The sequence below is a fragment of the Platichthys flesus genome, chromosome 20 (assembly GCF_949316205.1).
Source record: "Platichthys flesus chromosome 20, fPlaFle2.1, whole genome shotgun sequence".
Lineage (NCBI taxonomy): Eukaryota > Metazoa > Chordata > Actinopteri > Pleuronectiformes > Pleuronectidae > Platichthys > Platichthys flesus.
This window is the reverse complement of record NC_084964.1, coordinates 19,894,534-19,910,711: the sequence shown is the minus strand read 5'-3', so window position 1 is coordinate 19,910,711 and position 16,178 is coordinate 19,894,534. Positions and strand designations below refer to the sequence as shown.

Here is a 16,178-nt window from a genome sequence, read left to right as displayed (position 1 = left end):
ACCCAGACATGTATCAATGTTGTAAGAATCCACGAATCAAACACCACAAATACACTCGTACCTACTTTTTACTTGCAAGGGAAGTCCGCACCTTTGAGTAGGTCGCAGCCAACTTCGACGGTACTTCCCGTATACAGTGTATTTATTCAAAAGCTCAGTTACAAGGTCAAGGTGGGGTTACATTTGCATACAGAAAAGAGAAACATCTTCATCATCACATCTTTCCAGGCGTGTTTCCTGTTTAAGTAGAAAACTAGACAGCATCTGTTTGTGGTTTCTTGCAAGGCCTGTTGTGGAACTCAGAGGTGCCAGACTGCACCTCTCTGTCAGACTGACACACTTTGCTTCAGCAGTACATACAATCATGATAACTTGTATACAATTCTTCTAACACACTTCCGGTTTGCACTACTCTCTCATATCCACAATGTGCCTTATGACTACATACTAGGTTGTACTATTATGTTGTACTGTGTACTATGTTTTGTGTACTTCTATGTTCTGTCTGATTATATGTTTACACCAGGGATCAGAGAGAAGCAGCATCTCAACACGGTCTAAGTACATATGGTAAGTTGACTTTGACTAATTGCAGCATTTTGGATTTAGGACCGTTTCTAAAATGAGACAGTTGAGTATCAATAAAGTTTGATGTGAAGTGATTGTCGTATCATCATTTCCTGTTTGATGTTTGACTTCCTGCCGCAGACTCGAAGCCTGTGACTTCAGTTCGCTGATTAAATCAAACATTCATTTAGTCAGACTTATGAACAATAAACAGATAATGTGGTTTATATGGAGCCGTCGAGTTCTGGTGATCATTACTTTTACATAATCTTTGGAGGATCTGCTACAGATAAAACATCACATCTATAAAGGTAAGTTCTTCTGATCCATGGACCTAGCTTTGATTTGATTTGTTCACCTCTTTATGAAGTAGGTGACTGTAATCTCCTTTATTGATCTGATCAAAACTGTTTGCTGTGGAACTGTGTATTATTAAAATTTTAACTACACTAAAATGAATCTCGATGTTCGTCTTACTGAAAAGTTTCCAAATATAAAAAGAGGAGCTCAAGAGTTTTTAAACATGAACCGTGTTCTGCTCCATCGACCTCACATCTAAGTGAAATTAGCAATATATAATAGATTTCGGAATAACTTGAATGTTCCATCATAACAAAACAAGACTACAACGATTATTGATGCTTTCAATAACTGCCAAGAACTTTAGTTGGGCTTTTGATTTAATTGTCTATCTGAACATCCTAGATAATTTTATTGGCGTATTATTTAATTATATCATACATTTCATTTAGATACATTTATGCATTTAGCTTCTGTCTATAAACTGTTTTTCTTTTAATACCAAACTTTGAATCTCTGGTTTTACTTTAAAGCATCACTTCTTTCAGTATTTTATTTTGTTATCCTCATCATTTCACCAACCTTTGGTGTTTCCTCATTACAACCAATTCCTGTCATCTCTGTTAATTTACAGATTTTTTACTGTAAAGCTCTTTGTGTAACATCGTTTGCTGCAGGAAATAAGTCTGATTGGTTTATTGATTGATCCCTTTACAAAGTAATTCATCACAATGTGTATCACCCTGTAGTTTATGTTCTATAAAAAATAATCAAGCATTGATTCACATCAAACTTTACAGAAAACACCCAAACCTCTAAAACCCGGCTGTTGTTTGCAAAAGGCAAAACCAAGATTATAAATGACATGAAGCCAAAACCTGCAAAAGCAACTGGTGTGAATGATCCTTTAATTTGGAGACAGAAACTAAACCAGTATCAGCTGCAGCAGGTTATCAGAGCTGCTACTTGGGTTCGTGCTCGTGATAAGACTGAGGTTTATGATTCTGTTCCTGGTGCAGATCAAAAGCAAACAGTGACACTGTGGGACACGGAGCAGATAAAGACTTTCAAAGTAAAACCACGTCACAGTTTCAGAGATCCCACACTGTGCATTGAAGAAGTTTCTGTGCAGGTGGTTTGGCTCCATGAAGGAAACTGTGTTCCATCATGGAGACAGGTAAAGAAAGGGTCAACATGAAAAGTAAACATGATGATTGCTCTCCTTTGAAAGGTGTGTTGGCTTTAATGCAGTGCAAAGTGACCACACCTACAGGCGGGGGGGAGGTGGATCAGGAGGAATAACCAGAAACCTCAACACGCGTGCCTCCACATGTTGAGGCTTTCAGCTGGAGTGCGGCTGCAGGAGAGAAAAGACTGAAACTGAATGGAAACAAGGAAATCAAGAAGGAGGAATAGAAGCTGCGAGTATGAATCCTGATCCCGGAGCCACAGAGATGGATTCCTCTTGTGTGACGCCTGAAAATCCCACCGGGGACGAACCAGAGTCCCAGGAGCTGGACCCGGTGCTGGTCTGGGTTCCCAGCGGGAGGCGTCTGATCTCTGGTCTGCTGGGGATGAACGTGGTCCTGCTGGGGGCGGCCCTGGTGGCAGGACAGGCTTTCAACCCAGAGGGCCTGAAGAACCAGGAGCCCCAGGTGTTCTTGCTGCTGCTGATGGGGGCCAGCTTGATCTGGATCCTGTGGTACCTGCTGTGGGCCCGGAAACAACCCGGCATCAGCCCACATAAAGACCACCATGCCGGGGGAACCACAGTGATCTGTAAGCCCCCTGCGTGTTGTCATGATGTTTATGTTGATGTTTGTTCTGGAGGTCTTGATGGAATCGACCTTCTCTCTCCTCTTCAGTGGTCCTGATCCTGTTCGCTGGGTTCAGTGTGGTTCTGTTCATCTGCAGGATCGGGTACTTGATGAGCGTGAGGGACTGTCAGCCGTCTGCCAAAGTTCTGTCTGCGTTCATGGAGGCTCCTTTTCTGGTGCTGCAGGTAAAACACATTCACTGCTCGTCTCTGAGCGAATCACAAAGAGAATCACAAAGAGAATCACAAAGAGAACAGGAGGGAAAGACTTAGGTTTCAGAAAAACAAAAAAGACTGCTGAGTTACATGATTGTGCAGGTGAGATTCAAAAAGTCAGTCATGCATCAATATTGTCTTTTGTTACTGGTCGAACCGGTTCAGTGACGTTTGACCTTTTTACACAGATCGGACTTTTCATATATTTAAAACTTTGATCAGATCTTTTCTGTCTGACCCACAGACTTTTATTGAATTTCCAGTTTTTAATGCACATATTAAAAACTTTGCAAATGAATGAATGTATTGATTTAACCTATAGGTTTACCAATATAACATTTAGGTGAAAGATTGACGTGAGGGGAAAAATCCCTTTGAATCGTACCAAATAAATACTGTAATATTAATTTAAAGCTCTAAAGTACAGAATGAAAAAGGGACCTCAGACACCAATATGTTATATTTTCAAAGTTTGCAAATCTCTTTTTATTCTGCAGCATTTCAAGATTTGAATTATGGATAAAAAACATTTTGAATTGATCTTCAGTTTCTTTCTGTTTGGCCTTTAAGACTCTAACTTGTTTTTCTTGTACAGACGTATTTACTGTGGGCTCACTCCAAGGACTGTGTCCACAAACACAAGATCATCACCAGGTGCATCACGCGATCTATGTTTAGACATTTTAGAATTTTCATATTTCTAGCTTCATGTTTCTTGTTGTTTTAGTCGTTGTCCCTGATTTAAAGTGGTATTTGTGTATATTTGCATGTTGTGCTGGACGCAGGTCTGGACTGATGGTGATCCTGTCAGCTGACCTGCTGCTGTGGCTCAACGCCGTCACCGAGGACACGATCCACGAGGAGATCGAGTTAGAGAAGAGCGACGGGTTCAAGTTCAGCAACACTAACTCATCCGAGGACGACGACTCGGACTCACTAGGTCTCAACACAACTCACTGAGAGTCCTGCAGACACTGAACAGCTCAATAAAGACACTGATCACATCCCATCAACACAAGACAACCAATGATTTAATCTAAATAATCAAATTGGTTGTAAAAGTGAATCCATTACTACACCAGCATTCCATCCATCAGTATATCTATAGATCTATCCATTCACTCATTCATCCATCCGTATATCTGTACGTCTATAAATCAAACTATCATCATTATATCTATAAATCCACACATCCTATGATTGATCATGTGTTTAATGTGGAATGAGACTCAGGTTAAATTAGCTTTTAATAACTTTCTGAATCTGAGGAAACCTAATTCAGGACTCAGTGATGCCCCCTGGTGGTGTCACTAGCTCCTTAGTGAGAGAAGCACCTTCGTACAATAAAGTGAATATTTGTATGATGTTCGATTCCCTGGTTTGAACTGGTCATTGAAGAGTATTTCTGCCTCCAGGGAACTTGACGTTGTGTCGCTGCAGTGCGAGCGCCGCCTGCCTCACCTTCAGGAAAGGCTTCGAGATCCTGTATCCCTTCAACATGGAGTTCTACCTGATGGCCGGCTGCATGGTCTACGTGATGTGGAAGAACGTGGCCCGCAGGACGAGTCCGGGGCACCACGTCTCCGAGAAGCTGACCCTGAACATCGTGTACCAGGGCGGGGTCATCTTCGGCCTGGTGTTCGGAGGCCTGGTGCTGGTGGCGGGGGTGACGGTGTTCGTCCTCTACCAGGTGTGGGTGAGCCAGCCGCAGCTTCGCCTCGACGCCTTCCTCGTCTTCTACGGCTTCCACTTGGCCGTCATGCCCGTCATGTCCCTCTGCTCGCTGGCCGGGACGCTGGTCCACCGGCTGGAGAGGAGGGCCCAGGAGGCCGGACGCAACCCGACCCGCAGCCTGGACGTGCTGCTCCTGGTGGCAGCGGCTCTGGGGCAGCTGGCCCTCTCCTACTTCTCCCTGGTGGCGGCCCTGGCTCTGGGGACCAGCGGGCCCCTGGGGGACCTGGACCTGTCCTACTCCCTCCTCAGCCTCCTGGAGCTCGTCCTCCAGAACATCTTCATCATCGAAGGCCTCCACCGGCACCCGAACCTGCTCACCAAGAAGAAGGAGAAGAAGAGGAGCAGCATATTTAAGGTACCTGGGTTTCTTCTGAACAGTAAACTGAGATGAGAAGGTTTTGTTGAAATGATGAACTCTCCTGCAGCCAAAGAGAAAGAAGACGACAGCGATAGAAGAAGAGAGGAAGACGGATGTCTCACTGATGGAGGGAAACTTGGCAGCCCCCCCTGCTGTCCAAGTGCATGATGGGAAAACGACCTGGCACAAGAGGGCGATACAGGAAATCTGTGCTTTCCTCGTCCTCTCCAACATCATGGTAAGGTCACGTATGTTTGTTATTAAAGAAACACGTGTTCCTTGGTCCTGTGGTTAACCGACACCATGTTCCCTCCTCCTCCTCCAGCTGTGGGTCATCCCGGCCTTCGGAGCCCACCCTCAGTTTGAGAACGGCCTGGGGAAACAGTTCTTCGGCTTCAGCGCCTGGTTCGTTCTGGTGAACTTGGGTCAGCCGCTCAGCGTCTTCTACAGGATGCACTCGGTGGGCGCTCTGATGGAGCTGCTCATCAGCGCGTGACAGGCAACACGCAACACGTGACCGTGCAGCGGAGTAAACAGGACACACATCAATGAACGATTTAGTTAAACATGGACAGAAGTATGTGGACATCTACTGCTGATGAGGCTGATGTTCTTCAGGGTTTGAGATCCTTGGAGCAGGTTTGTGTCCACTTCCTGTTTCAATATGTCGACGCCCACGTGCACGATGCCCACGTGCACAGATCCAGATCGATAAAGATGAGGGGGAACTGCATGAGGGTCAAGCAAAATGTTGAAAAACATTCTAAAGCACAATGTTCATAAAGATGAACCTCCTGATGCAGATGAGCATCATTCAATGAGCTCCTTCCTGAATCCACATCCATCCACCAAGTGTCATTTAACACATCCAGTCGTGTTTGTACAATAATAACAACAACAACAACCACACACAAACAGATGTTTGATGCTCTTGGAAAGTTTTAAATGTTTTACTTCATTAAAAGCATCAATACAACAAAGTACAAATCCTTCGTTAGAAAGTCCTGCAGCTCAACAGTCAAACATCAAGAGTCAAAGAAAAGTTGAAAATGTCAAAACTTTGTTAAGTATTTGGCGAAATGTTAATTGTTTTTCTGCTTTGGGTCCAAATATATACATTTCAAAAGTTAAATATGATAAAGGGACATATTATAATATCTTCTCTGTAAAGTAAAACCAGCCGTTAGATAAATGCACATATCGTCCTCTGAAATGTTTCATTGTACAGACGTACATTACAAACATGGTATCTCTGCAGACAGGTTCAAGAATCTGTTGACTTATAACATACTTGTTAATTAAATCATTTCCTTTGAGATTAAACAGATGTGTGTTTTTATTCTGACAGAATAAAACACGTCACATTCACTTGTCAAAGTGGGTTTCTTACTGTTTCAGTAAAAGAAAACACATCTTCTGTTTCCTTCGATGTTCTGTTTCCTCTCAGCTCAGAGAGAAAAGTTTCAGTCCTTCAGTTTCCTTCAGCCTCAGTTACACACGTGAGGATATTGAACAGAAAACAGTTCTGTACAAAAACACAAATCTTCGTGCAACAACTCCTCATGGCACCTCCGGACACAGAATTTATCTATTTGGCAAAATGAAGAATTGAATTCTCAATAAATCACTTATGTGACGTTTCTTCTGCATCTGCTCACGATACAGACTCGTTCGTTAGATTCTTCCTTTCAAAGATGAAGATTCAAGCTGCTCGTTGTCTTTAAAAACATCCGTAAAGATGTGAGACGCTCAGCGACCCGAGGTGTGAGGGCGTCCAGCGGCTCCTCTAAATCCTCTGGATATCAAACAGCCGGATGTCCGTGTCGTACCAGATGGGAGGATCCAAGTTCCTGTAGAAACAGAGTCAGAGGGAAAAAACACACGTGATCTCCCAGAAACAAATCTACAGAGAAACCAACACGTTCAGGCTCTTGTTGCGTTTTCCTACCGTAGGTAAATGACTCCCCAGGTGTACGTGCGGAACCACATGGCCGTGCCGGCGTTGGCCTGGTACTTCCTGATGAGGATGGGATGAGGGATGGGCAGGAGGCCGACCAGCGTCCCGTGCTGGAGGAACTTCAGGATCTCTGACTCGTCGGTCAAACCCCTGTGAGAAGACAAAATGATGTGACACATTAAAGCTGCTGATCAGATCTGTGTGTGGAGGTGAAGGGGTCTCGTCTCATCACCGTTATAAACATTATTGTTGTTATATTCCTGGAGCAGCCGCAGCAGCTTGTGTTTTTGAACAGTTTCTTACTTGTCGATGCAAATCTTCTCCACCTGAGGAACCAGCACCTGCAGCAGCCGCATGATGGTCTGCAGAGGAAGCTTCGCCTTCCACGACAGCACCTGAGGACCACAACCAATCAGAGCGCACGACTCCCGACAGAGTGACATCCTGATCGTGTATAACTTCTACGAACCCAGTCTGGATTAGCGACGCCGCTCTCTGTTGACAGGCGGCTCCTCGTGGACTCGGACTCTGTGAGGATCTGACCACACGATGGAAACCAACAGTCAGTGTAACGGCAGGAAGTGATAAAGAGACAAAACCAGTGACAGTGATGGGAGGTCCTCGTTCACCTCGTGGTCTCTCTCCGAGTTGGACTCTGTGTCGCTGGCTCCGCCCACCGCTCTGTTATCTGCAGCCGCCTGGGGGGGGTCCGGATGTGGGAGAGCGACCACGCTGCCGTTTTCTGTCACCAGAGACTTCTCTGTTATCTTATCAATTCCTGCAGGACACGAGAGAATCGGTTCAATTCAAAAAGCTTTGAAATATCTTTTTCCTCTATTTGCTTCTGTTTGTGGCTTTGAAGATTTTTCAGTTTTTTTTTAATATAAGGTCAGTTAAGAGTTCTTCTAGTGTTCTAGTAGCGTCATACCCGGAGTGGCCTCTAGGCAGATTTTGAGCGTGCCGGGCTCGGCAGGTACCGCCGGCGTGGAGCCCTCCATGGACTCGCTCACTGCCGAGTTGGCCCTGGAGACTCTGGGCGACCTCTTCTTCTTCTGCAGGGCCTTCTGGATGGACGCCTCGTCTGACGGCAGGTTGGCCAGATGGTGGAAGACGTTCCTCTTACGGATGATGGCGTACACCAGGTTACAGTTCCCTGAGAGAGGGGGGAATAGGTCAGGCCTCATCACGTGACTGCAACGTGTCGAATCGCTGAGGTCAGATCTCTGTTCTCACCATCAAACTGATACTGGATGATGTTGTTGAAGACCTCCAGCAGGAAGAAGACCAGGTGGTGGTTCTGGGTGGAGGAGAAGAGGAACCAGGGTGTGGAGAAGGCCTCCAGGAGGTGGAGCAGCTTGTTGGCCGCCACCATGGACAGACTCTTCAGATAAGGAGAAACTGTGGAGGTGGAGGTTGGTTGGTGCATTCGTACAATCCCCCATTAAACAGTGCATTTATTATTATTCATATTTTATACTGTATTTGTTTTCCTCTGTGGTGCCACTGTAATAAATCAAATTTGTCTAATCTTTCTATTCTCATTATTTTCCTTCAGAGCTCATAAAGTTGTTCTGAGTCATGTGGAGACGGAGCATGGTTTTTAAACACTTGGCAGTTCTACTGTTTATCCACCAGAGGGGGCTATTGCACTTGTGAAACTCACTGTTCACTATGATGGTGAGCAGACAGTCGAACAGAGGCTGCAGGCGCTGGTGACCACTGGTGACGATTTTGTGAAAGACCTGAAAGAAGAGAATAAACATATTGAACATTGACAAATGCATCACCAGGAAAATATGACCTGTATATAAACTGTTTGTTTTCTTTCCTTCCTGTCTAATTGAATAGAAGTTGAGATCTGTGTTTAACTAACTAACCACAATGACCAGGTCGGCGTGGTTTCCTGAAAACACAGGAATGTCCATGGGAACCGGGAGCGTGTACGGCTTGTTCAGACGAACTCCAAAGTTCCTCTCTCCACTCAGCAGCAGGAGGATGAACACGCCGATGTGCATGAGGCCGACTCGAGCTGCAGACACACACACACACACAGACACACACACAGAAAGCATGAGGTTTCCAATAAAGATCCATGTTAACAGTCGTGATATTAATGAACAAACTTATATTTAATCCTTCTGTGTCTCACACGGTGGAGGAGGAAACTCACACTGATCTGCTCTGGCATCGTTCAGGTAGAACAGGATGGGAACCAGCATGTCCAACACATCACTGCTCTTCAGCACGAAGAACAGGAATTTCTAAAACAACAAAAGACACAGTCGACTTCATTCATATGTGTGTGTGTGTGTGTATAAGCTATATTTCTAGATTTTGTTGGACTTCAATAAAACAGATTCACAGTCAGAGAACATCTTTGAGTCTCAAAACTACATTAACAATATTCACTCTGATCCATGCACACCGGGTAAATCCTCTGGAAACCATGAATATCTGAACCTGTATCTGTAATAATAATAACTTCCTCTCACTGCACAAAAATAGAATCAATATTATTTTGTCTTTTCAACATTTGCAGAAGGTCCGAGCTCCTCGCACCTTGTTGAAGTCGCAGAACTTCCAGAAGAGGATCAGCAGCTCCTGGTGGAACTGGATCTTCTTGGTGGAGCGAGGCAGGTAGGTCTGGACCAGAGGGTTACTGAGCAGTCGAGCCAGCCCCTTCAGGATGAAGCCCAGGTCCTGGTGAACACACAGAGTTAGAACATCCTGCAGCACGACTCAGTGTTCAGTGGTTAGTCGTGACTGTACCTCTTCTCTGTGGATCCTGGACAGATAGTTCACAAAGAGGTTATCAGGTCCCGCTGGCTGAAAAACAATCTGAGTCAGTATCTGTTTGATCAACAATCATTTATATGAACTCGTGGATTCATTCGTCCTCCTCTCACCTCCTGCTCCTCCTCAGCTGTGGGGGGTGCGCTGGCGTCCAGGGCCAGCAGGGCGGAGCCGGTGGACGACCCGGCCTCGTGCTCCAGGGTCACGATGAGGATCTGGACGGCCTGCTCCACCAGCTGCTCCCGGTAGTCGGAGAAGAGCAGGTGGTTGTACGGGATGCCGTAGCCCACGGGGTCGTAGGCGCACACCACGTTGAGCAGGGAGGTGAACAGAGGGAGGGCGTGTCTGCGTGGGAGAGGGGGGGGGGAGGTCAGTGAGCACTGACGGTCACGCATGGTCGCCTCACACAGGTTTCCATGTGTTCAGGAGGTAATCACATAACAGGGGCTGATGCATGTGTGTGTTACTGGAGTGTGTGTGTGTGTGTGTTACCTGTTTTCCACGGAGCAGAAAAACGTGACCCAGGGGTTGAGGGTTCTACTCTCAGAGGACGGAGACAGGTACATGGCCTCAGAGAAACAGGTGAGGAGCAGCTTCAGCAGCTCCGTCCTGAAGAACCAGGAGGAGAAGAAGAGTGACTCACCCCATCGAGAATCAACCGTCCTCTAGATACTTAGTGTAAAAATAATAAAGTGTTTCTATGGATCTGCTTTTTAATTGTTAGAGGGGGAGAACGTCAGTGCTCACTAGCGCCCTCCGCAGTCAGTAGGAATGTGTATTTAAATTTGAATTTCAGCTATATTGAATGTAAAGCACTTTGAGCTGCATTTCTATTATGAAAGGTGCTAAACAAATAAAGTTAAAGCTCATTATATTATTCGTCATAATATAAATCTGCTTCCATGAAGCAGCAACACACAGGAAGCAGACATGAGGAGCAGAGCAGCTGATCTGCTGATGACCTCTCACCTGTTGAGGTCGTGGACGTAGTTCAGAGGAGGAGACTGAGCGAAGCCGACTCCGGCCTCCCAGATGTACTCACAGCTGTCGATGGAGCGGACGTCCTCCACTTGGTCCTGCAGCAGAGACAAGAGTCCCTCAGTGGAGACACTCAAACACCTGTCCTCTAAACATGTCGGATTTAGTTTTTTACCAAGATCAAAGATGTATTATCTGGGAAATATGAGTCTCATCTCAAAACGTCAAAGAAAGAGATAAAAAAAAATTTTCATGGGAAAGTGTTCAGTTATTTTTGTTTAACCTTAAAAACAATCAAACAAACTAAAGGAGAAAACATAACCTCCTTGGTGGAGGACATTCAATTTTTGTCTGGGAACAAATAGATCCAAATAATTAAATAAAGTGGTTCATGCTGCCGGTGCTTTTCAGTTTTACACGTGTGTGTTATTCCATTTCCCAGCTGCAGCTGCAGGTCAGTGTTCACACCCACTTCCACCATGTGACGCCACACCAGTTCTCTGCTGACAGTATCAGTGAGCGACACCTCGGCCCTGATAACCACAGCCTCACAGAGAGGAACCAGTCCGTGCCACCCTCGCTCCTCAGCAGGGAAGTGACGGTGAAGGGCATCGAACCACGAGCAGAGTTCACAGTGATCTGAGGCTCAGGAGAGTGTTTAGAATCTAATTCCATCACTGATCAGGGAACAGCCGCTGGTCAACATCCACTGCTCCCCCCCCCCAGGCTCCGCAGCAGGTTCCTCTCACCTCCCTCTCAGGTGTTTGCTCTGTTCCTCTCAGCCCAGTTAACAAACATGGCCACTCCTCCGTCTCCCGGTGTCGTGCAGTCACTCATTAACTCAGCTACTGCCGGAGAGAAGGTTGAGTGAAGGAGATAAGGACGCTCGGGGCTGAACCACACGTCCTCGGCTCAGTTCACACCAGCAGCAAGGACATGACTCGGTTGTAGCTCCAGGGATAAAAACTAAGTAAACGAGTTGACGCTTGTTTTCTTTTCTGTTTCATTAGTGGAGACACGAAGCCTGAGGCGTCGATTTCACAAGTCTCCTTCAGGAGAAACTGAAAGTTGGCTGGTGTGTGTCTGCAGCTGCACATCTGGATGTTCTCACACTCACTGACCGGAGCTGCTGCAGTAAAGACCCAGTGGACTCACCGCGCTCTTCTTGTGGCTCTGGACGGTGAAGTCCGGGCAGAAGAGAAGGTTGGCGATGGCCATCAGCAGCGACTCAGCCAGTGGCCGAGCTTCATCGTCATCTTCGCCTTCGTCGTCCAAACGCTGGAGGAGAGAGAGAGAGTTCAGAGGTGTCACATGACCCAGTCTCATTTGAAACGTGAAGCAAGAGCCACCAGGTCCGAAAACGACCAGAGGGGAAGAACAACCGTTTCATTATCTGAAGGAAAATGTCAAGAATGAGCTGAAGTTAAAATTACAGTTTTATTTATTACAACATTATTTCTCTGCAGAACCACAAACTGAACTCGTACGATTACAACAGATCACCAGGTTGTTCCTGCTGCAGCTCAGTCCCACACTTTGATTAGAGACATTCAATCCCTCCTTGATTCAACCACTGGCCACGGGCAAGGGGGGGGGGGGGGGGGCGACACAATGTGGGCAGTGTTTGGACTGTGGTCCCCTGTCGACCTGGTAACCAGAGAACCAGCAGGACAGAGAGGGGGAGGGGGGGATGTGGACAGTGACCTCAGCAGCATCAACAGGTTCGTCTTCCACTCTGAAGATCACACGGAACCATCACTGAGGAACCACCACTGAGGATCCACCACCGAGGATCCACCACCGAGGATCCACCACTGAGGAACCACCACTGAGGAACCACCACCGAGGATCCACCACTGAGGATCCACCACTGAGGAACCACCACCGAGGAACCACCACTGAGGAACCACCACCGAGAGCTTTAAGCAACTTCCTGCAGGAAACTGGAACCAGAACTCAAATCTTCTGACTCTTCAAATCACAAGTTTGGCTTTTTTCTTCAATTAAGTGGTTTAAGATGTCAAACATTATGAACCTGTTTACTGTAATGTTAATATCAGGACTTCATTGAATGTCCTGCATGTTATTTTAAACCAATGAGCTCAGTGTTTGTGGAGGACGAGGTGGCTTCTCTACATCGTGTGGGAGTCGTACCCCAGCTCTGCCGGCTCCGGGCACCGTGGACCAGAAGAAGCCCCTCCAGTCGGCGTCCTCGAAGATGTAGGGCAGGATGCGTGTGAGCAGGCGGGAGCAGTTCAGGACGATGTGGCGCTCCCTCTCCGACGGGCAGCCCGATTCCGCACCCTGGACCAACCTCTCCACGGCCTGAGGACACAGAGACCAGGTGTGAGACTGTGAGGAAGAGCTTAAAGATCGAATGTTGAAGATTCAGACTCCTTCAGAACCTGAGGTCAAACTCAGCCCTTTAAAATCACATAGCTTGTATTTACTGTGTCCTTGTTAAACCCTGGAGACAAAGCATCTCTGAGCTTTATGAGTCTCAGGAGAAGTTCAGAGGAACATTCTTTAAAAGCTCTGAGCTAAACAATCCGTGTTCCAGGTTGAATACTGTGTCTCAACTTCATCTTCATCTTCATCATCATCTTATCACATCTAGATCTCTGTCTTTCCTCTTCCTGTTAAACACTTTCCACTGTTTGAAGACTTCTCCTTCACTCAGTCACGTTGATGTTGACATTTCTGTTCACAAGTCAAAATGCTTCAGTGTTTGAAATTAAGTTACAGATAATTAAAACCAAACCTTAACCCTCGATGGGTCTTTTCTGAGGTGGCAAACGTCCTCGACATCAGAAACAGGGCAGGCTGCAGTCGACCTTTAACCTTTACAAAGTTTAACACTCAAAGTGTGGGAACAACAAACAGCAGCATTCCTCTGAGTCACACTGTGTCCAGGACGGGACCAGGGACGAGACGTGAGGACGTGGCTGCTGGGGATTGGACCTGAGGAGGACACCACCCCAGTAGAGTGATGATAGGAACAGCTCACCTTATAGCAGAGCGTGGCCAGGTTGGACGGAGACTCCTCTCTGACGGCTCGGATCTCGGCCGCCGGCACCAGAGCGAAGACATCCTGCACGGTGGTGGAGGTGTCGGCCCAGAACTGATCCCAGAAGGCGTCGTCTGTGGCTTCAACCGGCTGCAGGAGCAGACACACAAAACACACATCTATCATTAAAACATACCACAAACATGTTCACTTTGAATCTCCACTGTACAAACTCTCTTTAAGAGGAGGCAGAAAGGTGCAGGCTGGAGCCTCCACTGTCAACTCATCACAACATCTGGATGAAGCAGAGGGATTCTGCAAACTGGGGCTAAAGTTAAAGTTTTGTTAAAGTTTTGTTTGGAGAGAAAATAAGGACACACAAGGTGGAAAGGTTCTTCTCGGGTCAGTGGCTCAGGAAAAAGGAAAACGCTGAACTGACAAGATGGAAGAATGGATTCTGATAAACATCACAAACTGTGCTGGGTGAGAGAGAAGAGGCCGGTTCCTTCAACCATTTATTATATATACCATATAAAGCACAGTTCAATCCCTGTTAACAATGATCTTTTAAAACATTTGTTGAATGTTTTATATTATGATCTAGTGAAAACCTTAAAATACTTCATGAACCACTTCAAAAAACATTTAGTTTTACTTCACCTTGAAAATATAATGAATATATAAATATTTCCTGCTTAGAAATTATTCTTCAGATTAATCAATTACTCAAATAACGACTTCCTCTCAATGAATGATTAACCGACTAATTGTTTCAGGTGTTACACATAAACAAGTCCTCTGCATCTACTTAGTTCCACCTTAAATGCACCTGCCAGGCTCAACAGTAAATACAAACAAATAAATAAATACATTTTAGACACTTTTTGAAACCATTTGTTTTACGTTCAAACTATGAAAGGTTATTTTAGATAAATAAACTAGAGATAGTTACAATTCAGAGCAATTAAAGATTGTTAAAGTGTTAAAACATTAAAAAATAACAAAACAACGCAGTGAACTAATGAGCAGTGAGTGACACTCCTCGTTTCTGGTGATAAACACGTGTTTTCCTGGTTTTTCTCTGGACTCTCACTGATCTCAGCTTCAGTTCATTTCACCATCTGGAACCAGATTCTGTCCAAAGCTCTGAACCGACTCCGCGCTGCGTTTCTCTCACTCCGCAGAATAAAGATGAGAATAAACAGAACCTGTGTTTTGGTCGTGAGCTGAATCACCGCCTTCCTGAAGAGGAGTTTACTGTCCGTGTTCCCCATGGTTCTCCTGCAGCTTCCACCTGCTGCTGTTTGGATCCGTCTCAGTAAAGAGGATCATCTTCCTCCTCCTCCTCCTCCTCCTCCACTCACTGCGTCCTGAGGCCTTCACTGGCTGCTCGGACAACACAGCACATGAAGCTGTGGCCACTGTTTTCACAGCCTCGTACTTAATGTACTTCAGGCTTTGTGACAATTATAATTATTATTATTGCTATTAGTACTAGTTGTAGTATTATTGTTCTTCTTTTTCTTCTTCTTCTTATTTTATTAATTTTAACAAAGGTCAGTCTACAGACAGCAAGCTGCACACAAACCCAAAACACATATTCCTTAAAATTCAAATTAAATAAATCACCAATGACATAATACAAACCCCTGAAATAAACAAATAGAACCTAAATCACAAAATTAAATTCATTAGTTTTAAACTCCAGCACTGTTTAGCTTGCTTCGGTTCCTCTGTGTGAAAAATCCCGATGGCCTCAAATGCATCACGCGCTAAGCAGGATCCGACCTGGAGCGACTTCCGGGATCTAATGTTAATATTTGTTTTCATTCATTCATCAATTAATAAAAACTTCCTTCACGGACACGTGGGATGAAGAGTGAGCTGCAGGAATAAAGAGATAGAACTTCCTCTTCATCATCTTCATCATCAGACTGAATCACTACATCATAATGAACATATGGACGTTTTTTTTCACCTGTTAAAGTGACGTGGCTCATGACGTCACAGTGACTGCACTGCTCTGTCAACAAAAACAAAGCTGTAGTATATCCAGGATACGGGCGCCGCTATCGTGTCCGATTGACATGATTCCACAGGAACATAATAATGTATCTGTGTCCTTGCCATGCTCGACCAATCAGGGGTCAGGGTCAGCTGTCAATCATGAAGTCTCCGCCCGTTTCTATTTCATCAAATTACAAATTAAAACCAAACTGATCACAAACACTTGAACTTTAATGTGATCAGAACGACATGAAATGACAGAAACCATCTTTACAGTCTTAGACTTTGAGAGGTTATCCCATCTGCTAACATGGAGGAGGCGGGGTTAATGACCTATACTGCAGCCCGCCACCAGGGGGTAATCGAGATGATTTGGTTTCACTTGTGGGAGCTGACCTTTCGTCCATCTTTATTTTCCTTCATCACTCCACACTCACCAACGCCA

General features: G+C 45.5%; 2 protein-coding genes across 3 annotated transcripts; one reads left to right on the top strand and one right to left on the bottom strand.

Moving 5' to 3' along the window:
• The first annotated feature begins 449 nt into the window (after window positions 1-449).
• On the top strand, window positions 450-6,359 carry LOC133975850 (proton channel OTOP3-like). 2 transcript variants are annotated; one of them, XM_062413865.1, is made up of 8 exons: window positions 450-878; window positions 2,099-2,646; window positions 2,733-2,869; window positions 3,495-3,553; window positions 3,685-3,839; window positions 4,315-4,988; window positions 5,059-5,229; window positions 5,317-6,359. In XM_062413865.1, exons 2-8 carry the CDS (start codon window positions 2,295-2,297, stop codon window positions 5,485-5,487), a joined length of 1,719 nt encoding a protein of 572 aa, XP_062269849.1. In that variant the 5' UTR covers window positions 450-878; window positions 2,099-2,294; the 3' UTR covers window positions 5,488-6,359. The 2 variants fall into 2 exon arrangements, with proteins under 2 accessions (XP_062269849.1, XP_062269850.1); XM_062413866.1 differs by lacking the exon at window positions 450-878 and having other exon boundaries at window positions 1,375-2,646.
• Window positions 5,940-15,033, bottom strand: hid1b (HID1 domain containing b). The gene is made up of 19 exons (XM_062413862.1): window positions 14,935-15,033; window positions 13,727-13,876; window positions 12,874-13,044; window positions 11,875-11,997; window positions 10,711-10,817; window positions 10,234-10,350; window positions 9,855-10,086; window positions 9,718-9,774; window positions 9,508-9,648; window positions 9,119-9,209; window positions 8,826-8,977; window positions 8,612-8,690; window positions 8,182-8,346; window positions 7,877-8,101; window positions 7,578-7,726; window positions 7,418-7,486; window positions 7,252-7,343; window positions 6,940-7,098; window positions 5,940-6,841 (listed from the first exon to the last, which is right to left on the bottom strand). The coding sequence occupies exons 1-19, from the start codon at window positions 14,998-15,000 to the stop codon at window positions 6,778-6,780; spliced, it is 2,409 nt and encodes an 802-aa protein (XP_062269846.1). The 5' UTR covers window positions 15,001-15,033; the 3' UTR covers window positions 5,940-6,777.
• Between the last annotated feature and the right edge of the window lie 1,145 nt (window positions 15,034-16,178).

Excerpts from the sequence above, each read along its gene's own strand:
- LOC133975850 (XM_062413865.1), top strand. The coding sequence starts at position 2,295 with ATGAATCCTGATCCCGGAGCCACAGAGATGGATTCCTCTTGTGTGACG. Across the intron at positions 3,554-3,684 it reads AAACACAAGATCATCACCAG|GTCTGGACTGATGGTGATCC; the intron begins GTGCATCACGCG and ends TGCTGGACGCAG. Across the intron at positions 5,230-5,316 it reads TCGTCCTCTCCAACATCATG|CTGTGGGTCATCCCGGCCTT; the intron begins GTAAGGTCACGT and ends CTCCTCCTCCAG.
- hid1b (XM_062413862.1), bottom strand. The coding sequence starts at position 15,000 with ATGGGGAACACGGACAGTAAACTCCTCTTCAGGAAGGCGGTGATTCAG. Across the intron at positions 8,978-9,118 it reads CGATGCCAGAGCAGATCAGT|CTCGAGTCGGCCTCATGCAC; the intron begins GTGAGTTTCCTC and ends GTGTGTCTGCAG. Across the intron at positions 7,344-7,417 it reads GCGTCGCTAATCCAGACTGG|GTGCTGTCGTGGAAGGCGAA; the intron begins GTTCGTAGAAGT and ends TGTGGTCCTCAG.